Genomic DNA, 22,651 nt, shown 5'->3' with positions numbered 1-22,651 from the left:
TCCACCCACCTTGGGCTCCCAAAGTGCTGGGATTACAGGTGTGAGTCACCGCGTCTGGCCGCATGTTTTATTTTCTAAATGTGCATTTTATGTGACTTTGCTGTAACCTGGAAAACCCCATAACTTTCAAACTACAGACAGTTCTAACTAGGATCACAAGGCAACCAATAGATACCTGGGGAGTTAATACTGTGAATTTATTTTGCTGTATAGTTAAAAATCAATCTATCACAACCATCCAATCATCCATCCATCCATCCATCCATCCATCGATCCATCCATCCATCCATCCAATCTCATCCTTTAAGCTGACTAGTTGGCCACTAACCAAATTTATAACAATTTTTTTTTTAGTATTAAAATACAATTCAATGTGGAGTAAGGATGGGTTACTCTGGATGAAGAATTAAAGGAGAAAGATAAAAAAATGTAGCTCTTACCCATTTTGTAGAATACTTCTGTGGGCCAGTGTGGGCAGTTATTAAACCCAGATAACAGTGACAGATGATATTTAAACTCTCTGGCTCTTTGTCAACCATCTGCCCTACGACTCTCTTTACTGAGTTTATATTTCCTAGGTATTTCATTTTTGAACAAAAGACATGCACCTCTTAATAATATGATAGAGAATTGGCCAACCTTTCCAATACAGGACAGATTCTAAATCAAAGCTATTAAATACATGTGTGATTTGCTTCTTGACCACTCTAAAATATCATTGCTGCTACATCACAGTAATACACAAATCATTCCAGAAAAAAATATGACCTAGTAGGTCAAACAACAGCAACGGCAGAAACCCAGCAGAGTAGAAAAATCAAAGGTGATCGAGTCAGGCAGACATGGGGTCTTGGTTCTGTCATTTGATTGTTGTATGCCCATGGGCAAGTTATTCACCCTCCTTGTGGAAGGCTCTAGTTCATTATCTGTAAGCTCTGGAAAGAAGTCTTCAGAATAGGGGTTTAAGCAGATAATGCACATGAAGGTGCCCCCAACCCCCAACTGCCAAGGCATGGGCCTGTCACATGACAAATGGTAACTCCCTTTGCTTCTTTTCTTCTCCCTAGGTTATGGAGGATGGTGAGCCTGGCTGACACATACATGACTATTCCTCAAAGATTTTAAATAAACAACTAGGATGCGACCTCTAAAGAAGGTTAATCCCAACTGCTGGCCTTCCACTGAGAAATCTTCCCTCTCCAAAAACAGACTTGTCATTATACCCACTCACAGTACTCTACACTTCTTCACAGCATTTATCCCAGCTCTGGCTAATTAACTAATTGTGCAGGCAATGGATTTTTTCTCTACTAGGATTTAAGTCACCCCTCTAGAAGTGGGCCTGGCATACAACAGTCACTCCATAAGTTAATTGTGGACTGAATGGAACACTTGTTATAGGGTTTCCAACATGTGACATATTACTGTTGGTGACATGTGAGATGATTTAGGGGATAAACATGCATGAACTTTCTTAATAATTTTAGTGGTTATATATTTATTCTAATGTGTATCAGACAAATAAATAACTGGTCAAATCTCTGATTTTTATACACAGCCATGACCCTCATAATAACGTTTTGGTCAACAATGAATGAACCACATATGTGAGGGTGGTCCTAAAAGATTATAATGAAGCTGAATGATTCCTATCTCCTAGCCATCTTAACGTTATTGTAGTGCAGCGCATTACTCACTTCACATGTCTGTGGTGATGCTGGTGTAAACAAACCTATTGCGCTGCCAGTCATGTTAAAGTACAGCACATATAATTATATACAGTACATAATATTTGCTAATACAAGACTCTGTTGCTGGTTTATGTATTTACTATATTATACTTCTATCATTATTTTAGAGTGTACTACGACTTATAAAAAGACAGTTAACCGTACAACAGTCTCAGCCAGGCCCTTCACGAGGTATCCTAGAAGAAGGCATTGTTATCACAGGGGATGACAGTTCCATGCATGTTATTGCCCCCGAAGCCCTCCTAGTGGGACAAGAAGTGGATGGGCAAGACAGTGATATTGACCATCCTGATTCTGTGTAGGTCTGGGCTAATCTGTGTGTTTCTTAGTTTTTAACAAAAAAGTTTAAAAAGTAAAAAAATAAAAAATTTAAAAATAGAAAAGCTTATAGAATGAGGATATAAAGAAAATATTTTGTATAGATGTACAATGTTTTTGTGTTTATTTATTTATTTTTTTTAGACACAAGGTTATCTAGGCTAGGGTGTAGTGGCATGATCCTAGCTCACTGTCATCTTGAACTCCTGGGCTCCAGTGATCCTCCCACCTCAGCCTCCTGAGTAGCTAGTACTACAGATGTGTGCTACCATGTTCAGCTAATTTTTTATTTTTTGCAGAGATGGGGGTCTCACTATGTTGCCCTGGTTGGTCTTGAACTTCTAAACTCAAGTGATCCTCCTGCCTTGGTTTCCCAAAGTGTTGGGTTACAGTGAGCCACTGCATCAGGCTTGCTTGTGTTTTAAGATGTGTTATTACAAAAGAATCAAAAAGTTAAAAAATTTAAAAAGTTTTTTTTTTTTTTTTGAGACAGGGCCTCCCTCTGTTGCCCAGGCTGGAGTGCAGTGGTGTGATCTTGGCTCACTGCAACCTCTGCCTCTCTTGGGCTCCAGTGATCCTCCCAACTCAGTCTTCCAAGTAACTGGAACTACAGGCACACACCACCATGTCTGGTTAACTTTTGTCTTTTTTGTAGAGACAGGGTTTCGCCATGTTACCCAGGCTGGTCTCGAACTCCAGAGCTCAAGCAATCCACTTGCTTCAGCCTCCCAAAGTGCTGGCATTACAGGCGTGAGCCACTGCACCCGGCCAAAAAATTTAAAAAGTTTATAAAGTAAAAATGTTACAGTAAGCCAAGGTTGTTATTATTGAAGAAAGAAAAATATTTTTAGATAAATTTAGTGTAGCCTAAGTGTACAGTGTTTATAAAGTCTACAGCAGTGTACAGTAACATCCTAGGCCTTCAATTCACTCACCACTCACTCACTGACTCACCCAGAGCAACTTCCAGTCCTGCAAGCCTTATTCATGATAAGTATTCTATATAGGTATATCATTTTTTATTTTTTATACCATATTTCTACTGTATCTTTTCTATGTTTAGATACACAAATACTTACCATTGTGTTACAATTGCCTATGGTAGTCAGTATGATAATATGTCATACAGATTGGCAGCCTAAGAGCAATAAGCTATACCATATAACCTAGGTGTGTAGTAGGCTACACCATCTAGATTTATGTAAGTACATTCTACAATGTTCGCAAAATGACAAAACTGTCTAACAATGCATTTCTCAGAACGTAACCCTGTCGTTAAGCAACACATGACTGTACTTTTGTTTAGGATGAGGCTAAATAAAAAAGTAAACTGATAGAGAGTAGTAAAAAAAACCTAAGTAAATAATAGTATCAGTCTCATAAGAATATGGCAAATGAAGGTGATAAAGAAAGGACAAAATTTGGTAACTACTGCCTTAGCATCAAGTGGGTACCCAGAGTTTAGAAGTTCAAGACAACCAGGGCAGCACAGTGAGACCCCCATATCTACAAAAAATAAAAAATGCTAGGATTCCCTGATTTAGGATTAGCCTAAAGCAATGAATGAGTCTGCTTTAAGAGCCTACGGCTTGTGAAGTCTCAACTGGGTCAATACTGAATCAGGAGTCAAGTCAGAACCAGGTCAAGCTGGTGATGGACCCCAGAACTCATCTGGCATAAGTAAGAAGCATGACACATGGATATCTGGGGGGTATCATAGGAAATACCAAGGACACAGGGTAGCCACCCTAGGAGGGATGGTATGATTGGCCTTGATTCACTCTCCTTTCAGCCTTAAAGGCATATGGACCTGGTTTCTGATACTGCTTCCTCCTTCAAGCAATTATTTCTCAAATTACTATTTTTGTGCAAGGCTTCTGGAGAAAGGGTACTTTCTTATGTGCACATTTGAAGTGCCAAAGGATCTCTACCCAATGTCTCACTTTTCCAGCAAACTGAAGCAGACTGCTGCCACTATCATCAAAGGAACCCTCCCCTGAGCCTCCAATATTTGAGTCCTACTTCTCAGTCCCAATGCTGAGATGGAGAGATAAGTATTCCTCTAGTCTTGGATTGGAACATAGAAAGAATTTTCCCACAGAAGAAAAAATTTTGATGAATTAGCACAATGGGTGTTTTGTATATGTTCCAGGTTGTAGAGGATTCTGCAAGCTAGGCTTGGAATCCAGTGACCACTTATCACTTCAGTGGAAAATGCTTTTAACGTTTTAAAATAAAATTTGTTCCACAAATGGAGATTGCCTATACAGCAAATTCCTTAGTAGTGAATACTTAATTCTACATATATCAAATTTTATCTTTCTTTTAACATCTTAAAAAAATTGACTTTCAGCATCAATCATGACTAGTATTCAAGTCTGTAATTGTTGAAGGACTCTGCCTTTACAGTTGAGACTATTCTAGACACATAAAGATAATTCCAATAAGCATTTCTGTAATCAACTCTTGGCTGTACCGAGTTATTCCTGCGATGAAGTAGAATGACTGTCTTAACTCCTACTCTGCTCTATTGACAGTAAATTATTCTTGGTTCTAACCATAAGCCTTTAACCCAATGTCCTCTACACTTGTTGGATGAAAAGAATCGCTGAAGGTACTTTTAAAAATAAGAATTCCTGGCCCCGGCCCAGTAATGAATCAGAATCTCAAGGGAGAGGCCTGGGAGCCAGACTTTTAAAGACTGCCCATCCCTGGTCATACTGTCATCCAACCCAGGGGTTCTTATCCTGGAGGCTGTATTAGGATCGGAGGACTTGTTGAAACACAGGTTGCTGGCTCCCAGCCCAAGAACTTCTGAACCAATAGGTCTGGGGTGGGGCCTGAGAATTTGCATTTCCAGCAAGGTGCCTGGTGATGCTGAGGTTCCTGGTTCAGGGACCACACTTTCAAAATCACTAATTTAGCCTGTTTGGCAAACACTGCAGCTGATTTCAGTATTACTTTTTCTCTCCCCTCCTTGGGAAAAAAGCAACACCAGAATAGAGCTTGCAAGCTTCCTTTGGACTCATACCCCTGCTACTTCTTAGCTGCCTAATGTTAGACAAATAAATGTACCACTCCATCCCAGTTTGTTCTTACTGGTAGGACTAAGAAAGGTAGCATAAAAGAAGAGGTTTGACACTATACTTGGCACATGGTATGGCTGCATTAAACATCTGTTTACTCTGATCTCCTTGCGATGATCTCCTATCCTATGAGCCACAGATGAATTTGCTGAGTACTAGCAATAGTTCCAAAAATTTGTTACATGCACAAAACTTTGTTTGGTTAAAACCAACCAAACAACAAGCAAGCAATGGCTGACCACTTCTTTTCCTTGAGAGCTACCATGGAGCTACATTTTAAAGATACAATGGGAATATACTGTTTCCTAACTTACCTTTTCCCATGGAAATAAAAATAGAAAAGAAAAAAAAGATTAGATTATGATTAGGTTCTCTGTTTAATTTAGACTAGGCTGAACTTAGTACCCAGGCATGGATTATTTTCCTGGCAGATCTTTATTATATTATTTGGCTATTTCTTGTGACCTGAAAATCAAACAAACGAATCACATGCTCTCTTAGAGGGAACTTAGAGGGCATCTAGCCTACGCACCAACCCTATAAATGCTACTGAAACATCACCAATGTGTGGAGGTCCAGCCTCTTCTTAGACACACAATGAAAACTCACTATTCTCACAAACCCCAATCCACTCTTCAGATAACTGTCTAATCATTAGATTTCTACCCCTTTTAACAAAAATCTTTCTTTTTGTAATTTCTGTATCCTTGGTCTTGTTTCTGTCCTCTATAGTACCTGAATATATCTAATCTCTCCTGTACATGGCAGCATTTAAAGTGCTCTGAAGTAGCACTGACATCCCCATTGCCTATTCTTTTTCAGCCTAAATATTGTTTTTTTCAACTATTCTCACTATCAAAATTCCATCAAAAAAGTTTTCATATACTTAACAGCCTTGGTTCTCCTCCTACGGATAAAGTTCACTTTGAGGATATTTCTTCACTAAAAAAATGCGAAAATATGTGTTATTTTCACCATGTCCTATCATCACCAGTAAAACAATGTAAATTATAAGAACAGTGGGGTATTCCTTCCCAGGCAGAGTTTCTAGAAGCTGCAAGCTACAGTCATATAAAACAACACTGTAAGCACTGAGAAGGCGGTTTCAGGACAGGCTTGCAAGTGGTAGCCTGGGGTAGATGGATCTGGCCATCATGACCCCTAATGATAGAAATGCCATGCTGCCACTCAAATTCACAAAGATTCACAGTCTCTTTTCAAGGAAAGCAGAGTGAAACAAAACGTATTTCTTACTTTCTACGAAACATTTCTGCAAATATGCAGCCAACACTCCAGAGATCCACGGGGGTGGCGTAGCTGGACTGGAGCAAGACTTCGGGTGCTCTGTACCACAGCGTGACGACCTGCAATGGCAAGCGGATCCAAGTGTTACTGACGAAGGTGGCTGTTGGCTTAGACTCCTGACTAAACCTGGTGGTTTAATGACAAGATGTAGTTCAGAAAGAACTCCTATAAATCATATAAGGACACTGCGCTAGAAGCAATAGGTAAATAGGACTCATCACTGACAGGCCAGGAAATTACATCATCCCCACAAACTGGGTTCCCACCTCCGACTCTATGTCTAACTAGGATGGCATAATAACATGAGTTTCAGAAAGCAAAGACCAAAAAAATTTTTTTTAAACTTAGAAACTGTTTTTTTCTCCCCCCCTTTAAGGGCCTTTAAAAAATAATACATGGAAAACAGGTGATGGCAACAATTACAGCTCAATCCCCAGGCCAGCACTATTGGCAAATTAGATGATGATGGCATACAGAGTGGTGTAATGGACTTTGGAGACTCAGAAAGGGAGAGGGTAGAGAAAGGGGTGAAGGAGAAAAAACTACATACTGGGTAAAATGTACACTACCTGGGTGATGGGGGCACTAAAATCTCAGACTTCATCACTATACAATTCATCCATGTAACCCAAAACCACTTGTACCCCAAAAGCTGTATATATATATATATATACACACACACACACAGACACACAGACACACAGACACACACACACACACACACACACACACACATATATATGAAGATGGTGCCAGGGCTGCTGGATGGTGTCCCTGAAGTCTACACAACACCCAGGACATGTCAAAACTGCTCTTACCATGACAGCTTGAGGAATCAAAGTAAAACCCCTCTCCATGATGCTCTTTTCAGAAAACAAGTAAAAAGTGGGGAAGAACTTAAGAGAGAATGTGTAACCCAATTGTTCATATGATGTGTGAAAAAGCCAGGCAGAGGAAGGGATTCCAAAAAGACAAGAAACTCATTTAATACAGAGCAGCGTATAGTAATAGATGAAACAAACACAACAATTTTTCCTGCCAGGTTGAGGGCTGAAGAAAGCATATCATGTTAAGGCTGCAGATTTGAGTACATAGGGGGGCATTCAAGTGATTCCTTTTGTGGGGGAAGGGGCAGATAGTCTATGGATACCTGGGAGGTGCATTCTTTATTGTCAGATAAGGAATTCAGAATATAAATCTATTACATCAGAATTTTATATTATTCAGATCCCTTTTATCCTTATTGTTTTGTCTAGTTGTATTATTATGGATGTCTATCTAAATTTTCTAAAATTCTGCTTTATATATTTTGATGCTATATTACTTGGTGTGCTAAGATTGCAGTAGCAAGTCTCAATAAACGGTGGCTGCCATCAATTTCCTTCTCTCCTTATTTGCACACACTGTTGCTCGTATCAAGGGATGGATTTTATTCATCTTCCATTGAATCTGTGTTGGCCTTAGTGACTTACTTGACCTACAGAATATGGTAGACGTAATGTCTGAGACTACCAATGTTAGGTCATAAGAAGCCTGAGCCTAGGCCTTTTCTCTCGAGATGCTACCTCTTGGAACCCAGCTGTCATGCTGTGAGAAGCCCATGAAGATGCCCTGGATGACAGCCCCAGTTGAGCTCTCAGCTGAAAGCCTGCGAATGAGCCATCTTGGACACTCAAGCCAACTGACCTCCCATATAACTGCAGTCCCAGACAATGTCACACAGAGCAGAACTGCCAGCTGAGTCCGGTCAACTGACATGATTATGAGTGATAATAAAATGACCATTTTAAGTCTTTAGATGATTATATGGCAACATCAAATTGGAAAAAGATTCTTGACAGGTTCCCCCTCTATATCTCATCTAACATATTTTGCTTTGAATTCACACATGGGTCAAGTTTTGTTTAAGTAATACTGGTTGATATCTAATGGAGGGATGGTTGTGATATAATAGAAATAAAAAACAAAACACAAAACTGACAATACTGAAACAATGTTACTCAAGTTACCACTTGGCCCCAACATATCTTTCTATCAATGCATCACCTCCCAGAGTACTTTCCATCAATGCATCACCTCCCATAGAACTTCCATAGCCTTTATATCCTAGTCACATCTATACTGCACCACCGGTTTTTAACCCTGCCTGTTCATCAAAATCCCCATGGGGTTTTAGAAAAACTTAGGTGTATAGGTCTTATCTTGTGCCACTGAATTAGACTTTCTGTGGGCTGAACTTTTTGGGTTGGAGTTTTCCTCTTTTGTTCCTTCCTTTTTTTTTTTTCTTTTTGAGATGGAGTCTTGCTCTGTTGCCCAGGCTGGAGTGCAGTGGCATGATCTCAGCTCACTGCAACCTCCGCCTCCCGGGTTCAAGCAATTCTCCTGCCTCAGCCTCCTGAGTAGCTGGTACTACAGGCGCACGCCACCACACCCGGCTAATTTTTTTTGTATTTTAGTAGAGACGGGGTTTCACCATGTTGCTCAGGCTGGTCTCGAACTCCTGAGCTCAGGCAATCCGCCTGCCTCAGCCTCCCAAAGTGATAAGACTACAGGCGTGAGCCACTGCACCTCCCCCTTTCTTCTTCTTTTTTTTTTTGAGTTCTTCAACTAATCCTCACCCTTGGCTATGTTTGAACACCACTAGATTATGCAAGCATATCCTATCGCTCTTGTCTCCATGCTTTTGTTTATATCATTTTCCTAGCCTGGGCAACTCTTCTTTCTCCTCTCCACATATGTAAATTTCACCTATTCTACAAGGCCTAGACTAGATGCCAGCACCACCCTGATGCAGCACCAGCTGCTATCTGAAAATCATACCTTGTAACATAGCTCATAATATGGTTTGTTCCTGAGGACATGGCCCTGCCTTAATCTATGTTTATATCTGTAAATGCCTATCACAGTACTGTAAACACAACAATAAGGGCTTATACACCTATCAAATTAATCCTTTTAAGGCAATCATTCCTAGAAAGATAACTGGGCAAAATTCAATGACCAGTCATTTCCAAAAGGGAAGGTATTGTTTTTGCTAAGAAGAGTGTCCAATACTGGGGTCTAGTTTTAGTTACATTACTTGTTTCTGCTTTATTAATATTTCTAGCTGGAGGAACACTTCTTTGCTTCCCTGACACACTGTAAACAAAACTGCAGGTGCAAACTGTCCGTAAGGTTCCACTTGAGTGGTTGACAGAAATACACAGATATCATGAAGGCACACACTTATCTTTCTACCTCAATTCAAAATAAAGGCTAGCAACATAAAAAGAAAAGTTTAATCTGAATACAGCCTTATTTTAAGCTGTTCTAAGGAAAATATTATTTCTTTCTTTTTTCTTTTTAGACAGGGTCTTGCTCTGTTGCCCAGACTGGAATGCAATGGTGCGATCTTGGCTCACTGCAATGTCCGCCTTCCAGGCTGAAGCGAGTCTCGTGTCTCAGCCTCCCAGGTAGCTGGGACTACAGGCACACGCCACCACACCTGGCTAATATTTTTGTATTTTTTGTAGAGATAGGGTTTCACCATGTTGGCCAGGCTGGTCATGAACTCCTGGCCTCAGATGATCTGCCCACCTCAGCCTCCCAAAATGCTGGGATTACAGGTGTGAGCCACTGTGCTCAGCAAGAAACTGGTTTCTGATTGATTACCCATCCGAAAAAACTTTAGTAAGGCTGACTGTCTTCATTTTCAATACTTTAGTCAGTTATACCTATTATGATAAATAAATGTATAGACAGTCAAAATCATAATAACAATATTGATATGTTAGGGAAATTCCCTCTATTCCTTTTAAAATTTAGTTACCACTCAAAATGTAGAATGAATTTTTATCAAATGCTTTTTAAAATGTCTATTAATAATGACCATATAATCATTTGCCTTTGTTTTATTAATGACGTATTAGTTACATTAACAGATTTCCCAATATTGTAGCATCCTTGCCTTCTTGGAATAAATCATTTCTGATTGTGTATTATTCTTTTAAGACACTCTGAAATTCTATTTGCTAGTATCTATTTAGGATATTGACATATTCATAAATGAGGCTGATCTGTAGTTTTCTTTTTTGTGTTAATTTTTCATGTTTTGTTATCAGGGATATTCAAGCTTCCAATCTTTATTATATTCTGGAATAGTACAAACAACAGAAGAATAATCAGTTTCTTGAGGGTCAAACAATCTCGCCCATAGAGCTGTCTGGATCTTTGTTAGTCTTAACGGTCTTTTGAATTTCTTCTTGGTAATTAGTCTGCTCAGCTTTCAACCTCTTTAGAAGCCAATTTTCGTAATGATAAAGGATTTTCCTACGAACATCCTTAATCTAGATTTAAAAATGTATTGACTTAAATTTGAACATAGTATTTCTTATAATCATTTTAATTTCATCTGTTTCCTTGGTTATACTGATTTTCTTTTTCCTAATGTTGTAAATTTTTGTTTTCTCTTTGTATCTGTCAGGTTTGTCAGAAGTTTAGCCATATTATTTATATAAAAAAACTGACATAATTTTATTTCCATTTTGGGAGGATTATTGTTTTATTTTATAATTTGTTGATTTCTATTTTTATCTTTTAAAATTTTCTCCTCCTAATTTCTTTGTTGTTGTTGGGTTTTTTTTTTGAGTTAAAATTTAGCTCATTTCTTTTCCATTTTAATTAACAATAAAATGCTAACTACATATTTGTAGATAAACTTTTCTCATTTTTGCTCATCTTTAAATACTATGTAATTTATCTTTAATTTAGAAAAGTGTTTTAAGATGTCCATATGGTCAGGTTATTTATGGCTATCTTTGAATGGCTGAATTTCTACTTTTATTGAATTACAACCAGAGACTATGATCTGTACAATTTCTACTTGGTAGGATTTACTGTTGTTTTCTTTAAAATGATGTATATACCTGGTTTTTGTTCTGGGAGTGTAATGGAAGTACTGTCTTTGTAAAGTTCTTTATTGATAAGGGTTTGTCTTATATAAATCCTTACTTATATTTTTCTATACTTCATTTGTCAAACTCTAAAAGAGAGTTGAGTTTCTGTTTTCCTTCCCCCAGTATCTCAAATGCAAACATAGATAATGGTTTATAAGGAATATAAATATAATCTTTGAAATACTTCAGAATCTTTATTTTGTCAAAGTGAAGGTTTTCTAAACTGTGCTCTAATCTGTTTATTTGCATCAGAGCAATACAAAACTTTCTAATACATATGTTTTTCTCCCTATAGAAAACTAGGATGGTTTTGTGAAGCGAAAATCAAAACTAGTGATAATTTCACTGACTTTTCACAGAGTTGCAAAAGTTACAACTCTGGGGGGCGCTTGTAGTCCCAGCTACTGGGGAGCCTGAGGCAGGAGAATGGCGTGAACCCGGGAGGCGGAGCTTGCAGTGAGCCGAGATCGCGCCACTGCACTCCAGCCTGGGCGACAGAGAGACTCCGTCTCAAAAAAAAAAAAAAAAAAAAAAAAGAAAAGCGTTTCCATTACTTTCCAGTTCTCCATATGATATGACATCTACTCATCACTTCACACTTAATAACTTCAATGAAAGCTAAAATTTAAATATCTCGTTTTTATCCTTAAGATTTTGCTCTAGTCTGTGTAAATCATTGTAACCAAGTGAGAGTGAAATTAGACTAACTTTATGCTTACACTCTATTTTAAACCATCAACATCTGTCTAAAGAGACATCATTTTTGGTTCAATCTTTGAGGAATTCAATTCCAAAAGAAAGTATAAATTGTTCAAGACTTACATTTCTGGTTAATTCTCTAATAAAATAACCCCATCAATGACCTGGGTCTACATTTAAAAATAACAAACTACTGGGCCAGGCGTGGTGGCTCATGCCTGTAATCCCAGCACTTTGGGAGGCTGAGGCAGGCGGATCACTTGAGGTCAGGAGTTCAAGACCAGCTTGGGCAGCATGGCGAAACCCTGTCTCTACTAAAAATAAAAAAAATTAGCCAGGTGTGGTGGCGCACGCCTGTAATCCCTGCTAATAGGAGGCTGAGGCAGGAGAATTGCTTGAACCTGGGAGGTGGAGGTTGCAGTGAGATTGTATCCCTTTAGTCTGGGTGAAAAGCAAGACTGTCTCAAAAAAAAGGAAAACAAACTACTATATTTTGCAATAGATATAAAAGAATAGCATTTTCTAATAGTTGTTTCCTGGTTTATGTAATATTATTCTATATATCAAGAGAGCATCCCCAGTTTTAATTTGTTAATTTACTTGGCCGTTCTATAATTTCTGAACCACAGTCTTTCAGTCCCTACATTAAGTCACTGTAATTTTAATTATCTCAAATTATGACAACTTCTGTAATTTCATAGGATTTAAAATATCTACTGCAATTAAATCTGGATCCAAGTTTTTGAGAACAAATTGCAACAAATTTTCCTGACAGTAAAATATAAATTCCCTTTGCTTAGACATTATTATACTTCTGTGCCTCTAAAAACTTCTGATGGAAGACTGCTGAACTTAAAACCAGTTTAAGTCATGCATGAGCAGAAGCTTATTTTTATTTGAAAGCTTTATAAAGAATGAATAATATCAATAAAATTGTTTCAAGGTTTTAGCGCATGAAAGTTCTCAACAATATAATCAATTCTACCAGAAGTTCTGTTTAATAACTCTAAATATCCTTAAAAAGAAAATATAATGGTAAATTTAAATTTTAAAACATGTTGAGGAAAACAATGAGTGCAATACCATAACAAAAGTCGCTACTAATGGTAACAATGCAGTTGTCTAGTAAGCAAAGACAATAGGAATTATGGACAGAGTTTGGTGATTGGAGCCAGCTGGAACCAAAGCAAATACCATGTTTATTACAATCATTACATGTATTAACAGCCTCTAGAGGTGCTGAATGGACGTGGCAACAGGAGGGGGAGCGGAAGGCAGGGGGGAGTTCAAGGATATTTACACAAGTGGATGTATCTGTTTAAACTGCTTTGATCTCTATTCACATTTTTTTGAACCTGTTCAATAATAGTATAAGAAAAAGTACAGCCAAGGCCAACTCTGACTTAAAATACATTTCAGAGTAAACCGCTCTCACTTGTTGTTATATTTAACAATCTTTTATCATGTACCCTTTCACCAAGGTCTTGAAAAAATTAGATGTTATCTGATTCATCCTCATTATATGGCCACAATGGCAGAAAAGTATGGTACGAACACTGTGCTGGATGTCTTCTTTTTGTTGCCCCAGATAGTCTCTGCCCTAGAAATGGACCTATATCTGCCATATGCCTCCAGTTTCTTACTGGTTTTGGCCAATGGGAAGTCTCAGCAGGAATTCAGAGAGAAGGAGAAGCATGAGGTCAGGATCCTCAACTCTTTGATTTTCCTCCCAGCAAAGCTGTCTAGAACTGACTGTGTTGCCACCACAAAGTCAATGTCCATCTCAGGAAGCCTGCTCTACTTGCTTTCTTCCCCCTGGATTCCAGTAACTGCTTCCCCTCTTCTTCTAGGGCCTGGGAATGGTAATGAACTGACTGCGAGTAAGACTCAGGTCACAGCACCATCCCCCGAGTTCCCCTAAACCCACATCTCTGCAAATCATGCCTGTGTCAAGAAATCCTTGAACTACTTGAGTTTGAGTTTGCCATCTATTTCCTGTTGGGACCCTGGCTGATACATCCTGTTTATAGATGGAGAAACTAGCATGGGTGGCAACTTCTTCTCCAAGTTTCAGTTTTCTCATCTGTTAAAGAAGATGTTTGGACTGGGTAATCTATAAGGTGTCCTCTGTTAACATTTTAAGACTCCCTAAATGATATGGCAATGGCAATGAAGATTTAAAAAAACATATATACTTTATGGACCCAACAACGTTATCGTTAAATATCTTTGCTGTCCTTTGGTTTAGTAATTACTTATGGAGTGTTCCAGTGTGGTGATATTCTCCTTCTCGGGCCCACTTCAACAACATGTCTCAAATGCAAACATAGATAATGGTTTATAAGGAATATAAATATAATCTTTGAAATACTTCAGAATCTTTATTTTGTCAAAGTGAAGGTTTTCTAAACTGTGCTCTAATCTGTTTATTTGCATCAGAGCAATATAAAACTTTCTAATACATATGTTTTTCTCCCTATACAAAACTAGTATGGTTTTGTCAAGTGAAAATCAAAACTAGTGATAATTTCACTGACTTTTCACAGAGGTGCAAAATTTACTTCTTTTTTTTTTTCGCGACAGAGTCTCACTCTATAGCCCAGGCTGGAGTACAGTGGTGTGATCTCGGCTCACTGCAACCTCGGTCTCCCGGGTTCAAGTGATCCTCCTGCCTCAGCTTCCCCAGTAGTTGGGATTACAGGTGTGCACCACCATGCCCGGCTAATTTTTTGTATTTTTAGAGACAGAGTTTCGCCATGTTGCCCAGACTGGTCTTGAACTCCTGACCTCAAGTGATCCGCCCTCCTTGGCCTCCTAAAGTGCTGGGATTACAGGTGTGAGCCATCGTGCCCGGCCATAATTTAGTTCTTTAAAATTACATATTTAAATGAAGAATATTATAAAGAATTGGAATTCTAATTCTGCCAAGCACAGTCTTCTCACTGTAACACCTTAACTGGTTATGGAAACTATTAACAATTAAATACTGGCCAGGTGCGGTGGCTCACACCTGTAATCCCAGCACTTTGGGAGGCTGAGGAGGGCGGATGACCTGAGGTTGGGAGTTCGAGACCAGCCTGACCAACATGGTGAAACCCCGTCTCTACTAAAAATACAAAATTAGTCGGGCATGGTGGTGCATGCCTGTAATCCCAGCTATTCAGGAGGCTGAGGCAGGAGAATCGCTGGAACTCAGGAGGTGGAGGTTGCGGTGAGCCGAGATCACACCATTGCGCTCCAGCCTGGGCCAACAAGAGTGAAACTCCATCTCAGAGAAAAAAAAAAAAAAAAAAGCATTAAATACCCATAAAATAATAATGGAGTCATCTCAAATTCACCCATTTGTAATCTAAGGGCTAGAAGGAGATGTTTTGACATATGGCAAAAAAATGTCTGAGGTCGGCCGGGCGCGGTGGCTCACGCCTGTAATCCCAGCACTTTGGGAGGCCGAGGCGGGTGGATCACGAGGTCAGGAGATCGAGACCATCTTGGCTAACACGGTGAAACCCCGTCTCTACTAAAAATACTAAAAATTAGCCGGGCGTGGTGGCGGGCGCCTGTAGTCCCAGCTACTCGGGAGGCTGAGGCAGGAGAATGGCGTGAACCCAGGAGGCGGAGCTTGCAGTGAGCCGAGATCACGCCACTGCACTCCAGCCTGGGCGACAGAGCGAGACTCCGTCTCAAAAAAAAAAAAAAATGTCTGAGGTCAATACAAAGATGAGAGTCTCACAGCATGGAGCGCTGTGCCAATAACTTTGTCCTCACCTCTGCTCTGATGCATCCATTACCAGCAGAAGGGCTGTATTTCCTCACATCTAGAGCTGCCTTGGCTCACATGGGGCCACTGGCTCCCTTTAGATATGTGGATGTCCCATCACCTGCTATTGCTGGTGTGGTTCTCTGATTCTCTCTCTGGGATTCTCTTTCTCTGAGTCTCTGCAGGTCCACATCCTACCCATCTTTCAAGCCTCACTCACATATTGCTTCATCCACAAAACCTTTCCTGATCTCCCAGCTGGAAGTAATGGCTCTTCTCTGAGCTTCCACTGCACTTCTATAGTACTTGACCCTTTCTATCTTGCATTATAGCTTTTCCATTTCTTGGCCACAATGCATTTACAGTGTCATGCATGGAAGGTGCTCAGTAATTATCTGATAGCTAGATACATGAATAACCACAGGAAACTCCCAGTGGCAGTGCTGAAGATGGATAGAGGCAATCCCCTAGACTGGAGAATATGAGGACAATACTGTCCCATAATAACTTAATATCTTTGAGTAATCATGTATCTTTAACAGAGGAAACGATCCTGTGGAGGGAAGAGCTGAACCTGATTAGCTTCAGAGATTGTGTAAGAAGACTCACAGGGCAATGAAAGGCACAGGGAAAATGAGCTGAATGGGTGTTCCCTCCAAGTAGAGAGGAAAGGCATCTTGGGGGAAGAGAGCCACTGAGTAAACAGGGGGGGCTGTGTACTTGTGTCAGGGGAGGGATGAAAATGACTCACTGAAGGACCAGCAAAGGTAGAATTCAGGGATCCAGGTTTCTGACCTTTTGTGATATCAGTGGCACTTGCCATTTCTTACTGAGTTGTACACCTCTCCCCCATTTTATCTATGTCTAAGCAGATCTACCCACAAAAGGCCTAGACAGCAAGCCTTTAGGTCAAAGTAAGCTTCCAGTCAATTCATCATGTGAATGTCTACTCTGTGAGGTACCATGTTAGTCCTGGACAGTGTGGTCGCAAATTAGGAAAGCAATGAGTTAAATGAGTTGGCTGAAGTACAACTGGGTTGGAGGGAGGGGTGGTGTCTGTGTAGCAATTTAAGTGCAGAATGCTACGGTCCTGTCCTAGTGTTCCTCCTGCCTTTGTCTCTTTCAAATTATTGCTTAATCTAAGGCGACATCCTCAGGCAGTCACTTTTCTTACATGAAGCACAATCCTTGCGGAGCACTCCATGTGCCTGTCCCCACCCCCGCTCCAATCCATGCTGTATTCAGAACTCTGCAGTCTCTGACCCACAAATCCAACTGTCTCCCAGACATCACTACTTAGTGCTGCTACCAGTATCTCAAATTCAAAATGCATGCATTGTCTTTCCTCTGAAACTTGCTTTTCCTATATTTCTTCTCTCTGTAAGCAAAATCGCTACCTACCCAGTTTCCCTACTTCTCTTGACTTTCAATGAAGCCACCATCAGATCCCGACAATTCCATCGAGAGCATGTCCTCTCCTGGATGGTCCAAATAGCTTCCTCTGTGGTCTTTTCCTGCCAACATGCCCCCTGCCACTCTGTCTTCTTTACTGCATCTGAAGCTGTGCTCACCACTCTCCTGCTTAAAATCCTTCATCCATTCTCTGGAGATTTCAGGGTCAAGCTCAACTCTAGTTAACCTCCAATGCTCTCATAATCTGGTTCCCACCCACTCTCTGCCTTCATTGTCTGCTCCCCCTTCAGATGAAGGCTTTCTTTAACTTGTCAGAGACCGTGAGGTTCTTCAAACATGTGTGCTATGTCATGCCTCATGTGGTCTTCCCACAGGCCCTTCTCTGGAATGCCCTCTTCACAACCCCATTCTTAATTCCTGTGAACCTTGCCCTGCCTAGTCCTCCGCAAGCATAAATGATTGCAGCACTTACATTGCATCTCAATCATTGTATCCTTACGGTCTACTAGGCCCAAAGCCAGCCCTTTGAGGGTAGAGAGTATTTCTAAGTGGACTTTTAATCCCAGTCCCTCGCAGAGTGTTGTATAAAGCAAGCATAAAATAAACATATGTTCCAACAAATGTATGGGTAGCCAGAAGACAGCAGAATGGAGAGTTACAGGATAAGAAGGGATAACACAGGGCAGGACAGAGTGTTTCTATTATAGTATAAATTTTATAGGCCATAGTTGTGTCCCCATGTCCACACCAGGCATTCTGAGAGTCCACCAACATGATCTTTAGTCAACAGATGACTTTTTAATAAAGTGCAAGGACCATTTTATTTTTGTAAAATGAAGTTTTAAAATGCCTGAAGGGCCTATGTTTTCCTTCAGGCTGCACTGTTTAAATTTCCTCTTGAACTCGTGAAACTTAAAATAGTTACCACTTATTAAACGTCTATTATGTTTCAAGTAACAAACTCATTCTCTTTGTAGAAGTACAGTATAGTATAGTTTTGATTTTGACACTAAACAATCATACATTTGATCTCCCTCTGCTTTCACATAGAAACCAAGCAAATATTTGCAGACATTCCTTCAACCTTCACAGATAAGTAGAAATGAAAATTATTCTGAACACAGGATATGGCAGGCTGCAGGGCTCATTGTTTCCTCTTAGAAGTTGTTTTAACTCTTAAGGAAATCTATTTGCTTTGAGAGGCCACATAATTACTCAGATTTGTAAAAGAATTTAAAAATTGGGTTTTTCCTTGCTATGGAAACAGTCAAATGCCTCTAAGGTCCATGCCTTCTTTCTCATTGGTTACTATGCTCCTTTTGACACAGGTTGCAAGCAAACCTACTAAATGAGTACTAGCAGGTTATATGGTTAGTGCAAGTGATGAGGGAAATGGAAGCATAGTATTAAAATCCAAGTTCAGGCACACACATTCTTCAACATTTTAAAATTCCATGAGCACTGCCTTCCTTAAATGGGGAGGATTTGCAGATTGTCAGGTGGAAGCAGTCACGAAGGTATAGCTCATTCAGCTCATTCTGCAGTACGCTCTCCTCCTCAAACACCCCCATCTAAAATGGGTCATCGAGATGCATGCAGGAAAATAAAACCAGCCACATTTCCCAGTAATCCAGGCTACCAGAAATGAATTTAAAATCTACAGAGGACTGTGGGGGGGCGGGGGATCCCCACTATATTTTGTGCTTTAAGCTATTAAAAGAAAGACATAAAGAAAATATGCTTCTGAAGATTAGGGTGTTTCATGCTGTTCATTTAGCAAGATTAAAACTGCAAACAGAAAAGGAGGACACATCTGACAGAAGGACTTAGATTGCAGCATTAGGAATTTGTGTTAGACAGAAGGAAGTATTTTCTGACAATAAGAACTGTTAAATATCAGAATGGATTACTGTGGGGCCTTGTAATGTTTTCTCTTCTCTAAAACTTTTCATTTTTATTTTGAGTGTAAATAAGTAGGGGGCTACGGAAGGAGAGAAAGGAAACATTTGTAAAGCACAGAAGATGTAACGTACTGCGCTGAATTAACTTTATCTGTTGTCTTATATAATCTTCAGTTTAATGGTGTGAGGCGAGTATCAACGACTCTATTTTTACAGATAAGGAAGCTGAGAATCACAGAAGAGCCAATGGCAGAACCAGGATCTGAAGCAGGTCTTATTGAACTCAGGTTCATTCTCCTCACTGTGGAGTCTAAATGACCTCAGGTCTTTTCTTTTTTGGTCTTAAGCCTAATTACAATAAAAAAGTTTGTATTTCCAGAACAGTCAACATTTCCATAGTAATGCAGTTTACCAGAAAAGCTGACAAAAACAAAAGAAGTTGTTTTTCTAAGATAATGGGACCCCAAGGGATTTCACCAAGATGGCTGCCAGTTGAGGGATCAGGGTCATGGATGTGCAAATGACTGGGTCCTGGATGGAGGGTAGGGAAGGTTTGCCTACCCACAATGTTCTGCACAGGAGCCAGAAGTCGGGCACTGTGTGCACAGGCATGTTTATGCTGTTCCCTAGATCCCTTCCCTGAAGACCAAGCATCACCCTTCCTCCCTAACATTTTCTCCTTTTGTATTCTATCTCTGCAAATGAGATCACCATCTCACCAGCTGCCCATGTCAGGCTCTTCCTCAAAATCACCCCTCACCCATTTATGCAGATGTAGTGTAAAAAGGGTGCCTTCTTGTTTACAAAAAAGCAAAATGCACAGAAGACTAGAGCTGTGGAAATAGGAGAGAAGGAAAATACACAATTTAGGGAACCTAAATACTATCACCCACCATTTTCTAACACAGTCACTAAGCAACATTAAAAAAAAATCATATTACTTGACATAAGAATTCTTTGGTTTTGAACACAGTGCAATTGTATGGACTCGATGACATTATCTAGATTTTACCATCTGATTTCAAAGTTGCTAAAAAAAGGTCTAATATGTAATATGTGTCCTAGCCCTTTATTTAATTTCCTCTTTCTTTTATAACACAGTTTTGCTGTACTTACTGAATTTTAAATGTCTTCAAGATCTAAAATTCATTTCATATCTCTTCTATGAGCAGAGATGAAAGAAAGGATCATTGAAAGGGAATATAGTTCTGTTGATTAAATAATTACAGAATATATACATTCATTTGCTCTTAATGAGCCACAATGCTTTTCTTAAAATTGTCTCAGTTTCTAGGAAGAACCACACTAATACCAAGGACTTACAGAGTATTTCTAGGTATATCCGCTGTCAGGAGAGATACATGTGTGAACATAAAAACCAGCGGAAGGCTTCTCACCTAGACTCAGGGACTCATGCTGCATGCGTGTTGGGGGCAGTGTGGTTGCTGCATGCAAACACTACTTGAAAGGAAAAGTAACCCTCTGAGTTTGAGTAAAACTTGGCTTCTAACTCAGAACTAATTCAAAGAAACGCTACATTTCCATTTATAAACATTTCAAAGAATGTTACTGCTTTCTAGAAACCTGTGGCAGGTAGCTTCTTTTATCCTGGAAACTGTTAGGGCTTTCAAAATGGCCTAAGAAATATTCCACAAAAATTATAGCATACCATTATTTTGCACTAAACTCCTGCACTAGGCCCCAACAGACTGGACTAAAAGTTAAAATGGAGTCACTTATGCTCACCAAACCAAAACTGGGTAAATCAGGAGAGACAGAGAAGTCAAAAGAGAAAGACAGCCTAATTTCCCAAACAGGCCAGTTTCTATCTTAAATCAGCATGACAATGAAGTTCCCTCTGTTTTAATCTTTACAATAGAGTAACTTGAAGTAACCTGATGTTAAGCAGTTATCCATTGTTCTGTCTCCCTGTCCCTTACATGGACGTAACTTTGAAATGACCAAGCTGCTTTCTGTTCTTTTGTTTCTGCTTTCTTCTGCCCCTTTTCTGTCTATAAAGCCACTCTCCTTTGTTTGACTAACTGGAACACTTATTCTATTTTACAGAATGTGGTGTTGTCCATTTCTAGAATTGCAATAAAGCCAACTGAGATCTTTAAACTAAATTTGTTGGAATCACAGAAGTGATCACAGTGATATCTAAGAAAAACATGTATTACATATTTTAACTATCTTTTAGTAACTGAAAGTACTTTTTTCTCATTTATGTATTTATTTATTTTTGTACATGAGTAAGTTCTTTAGCGGTGATTTCTGATTTTGGTGCACCCATCACTTGAGTAGTGTACACTGTACCCAATGTGTAGTCTTTTATCTCTCACCCTCCTCCCGCCCCTTCCCTGAGTCCCCAAAGTCCACTGTATCATTCTTATGCCTTTGCATCCTCATCGCTTATGAGTGAGAACGTACCATGTTTGGTTTAACATTCCTGAGTTACTTCACTTAGAATAATGGTCTCCAATTCCATCCAGGTTGCTGCAAATGCCATTATTTTGCTCTTTTTATGGCTGAGTAGTATTTCATTATATACATAATGAAATATATATATACCACATTTTCTTATCCACTTGTTGACTGATGGGCATCTGGGCTGGTTCCATATTTTTGCAATTGTGAACTGTGCTGCTATAACATGCATGTGCAAATATTTTTTTCATACAACTTATTTTCCTTTGGGTAGATACCCAGGAATGGGATTGCTAGATCCAATGATAGATCTACTTTTAGTTCTTTAAGGAATCTCCACACTGTTTTCTATAGTGATGTACTAGTTTACATTCCCACCAACAGTGTAAAAGTGTTCCCTTTTCACCACACCTGTGCCAACATCTATTTTTTTTTATTATGGCCATTCTTGCAGGAGTAAGGCAGTATTGCATTGTGGTTTTGATTTGCATTTCCCTGATAATTAGTGATGTTGGACATTTTTTCATATATTTGTTGGCCATTTGTATATCTTCTTTGGAGAATTGTCTATTCATGTCCTTAGCCCACTTTTTCAAAGGAATGTTTGTGTTTTTTTCTTGCTGATTTTGTTTGAGTTCCTTGTAGATTCTGGATATTAGTCCTTTGTTGGAAGTATAGATTGTGAAGAAAAGTACTTTTAAATCACTACTGTAGATACTTAAAAGAGAACTCTGACATATGGCAAAAATAGAAGCAGGGCCTTGTGATACCCTCTGTGAAAGCCTTCCAGAATATTCTGAGAGAGGAAGCAGATTCCTACTCCACACTCCTGCAGTACACCTCTCTTACAGCCCTTGCTGACATCTGGTGTGACCAGAAGAATCTGCTTCCATCTCTGTTACCCCCACAAAATTGAATGCTACAGCGGTAGGGACTGGGGTTTACTAGCTAATCTTTGGATCCCCAATGCTTAGTGCAATATCTGACACACGGCAAGCATTCAATGACTATTTGTTAAATGTATGACCAAGAAAAGTATCTTTTCTGATAAAGAAGTTCT

At 39.5% G+C, this 22,651-nt stretch overlaps 1 protein-coding gene across 4 annotated transcripts in view; it reads right to left on the bottom strand.

Annotated features, from left to right (window-relative positions):
• Positions 1-22,651, bottom strand: part of CDK6 (cyclin dependent kinase 6) — a 232,455-nt gene that overhangs the window by 60,102 nt on the left and 149,702 nt on the right. For all 4 annotated transcript variants that reach the window (XM_031013016.3, XM_055346580.2, XM_055346582.2 and 1 more), the window contains exon 5: positions 6,410-6,519. In XM_031013016.3, coding sequence (XP_030868876.1) covers positions 6,410-6,519 — 110 coding nt within the window. The remainder of the gene's footprint in view (positions 1-6,409; positions 6,520-22,651) is intronic.

The sequence above is a fragment of the Gorilla gorilla genome, chromosome 6 (assembly GCF_029281585.2).
Source record: "Gorilla gorilla gorilla isolate KB3781 chromosome 6, NHGRI_mGorGor1-v2.1_pri, whole genome shotgun sequence".
NCBI lineage: Eukaryota > Metazoa > Chordata > Mammalia > Primates > Hominidae > Gorilla > Gorilla gorilla.
This window is presented reverse-complemented; position numbering and strand designations above follow the sequence as displayed.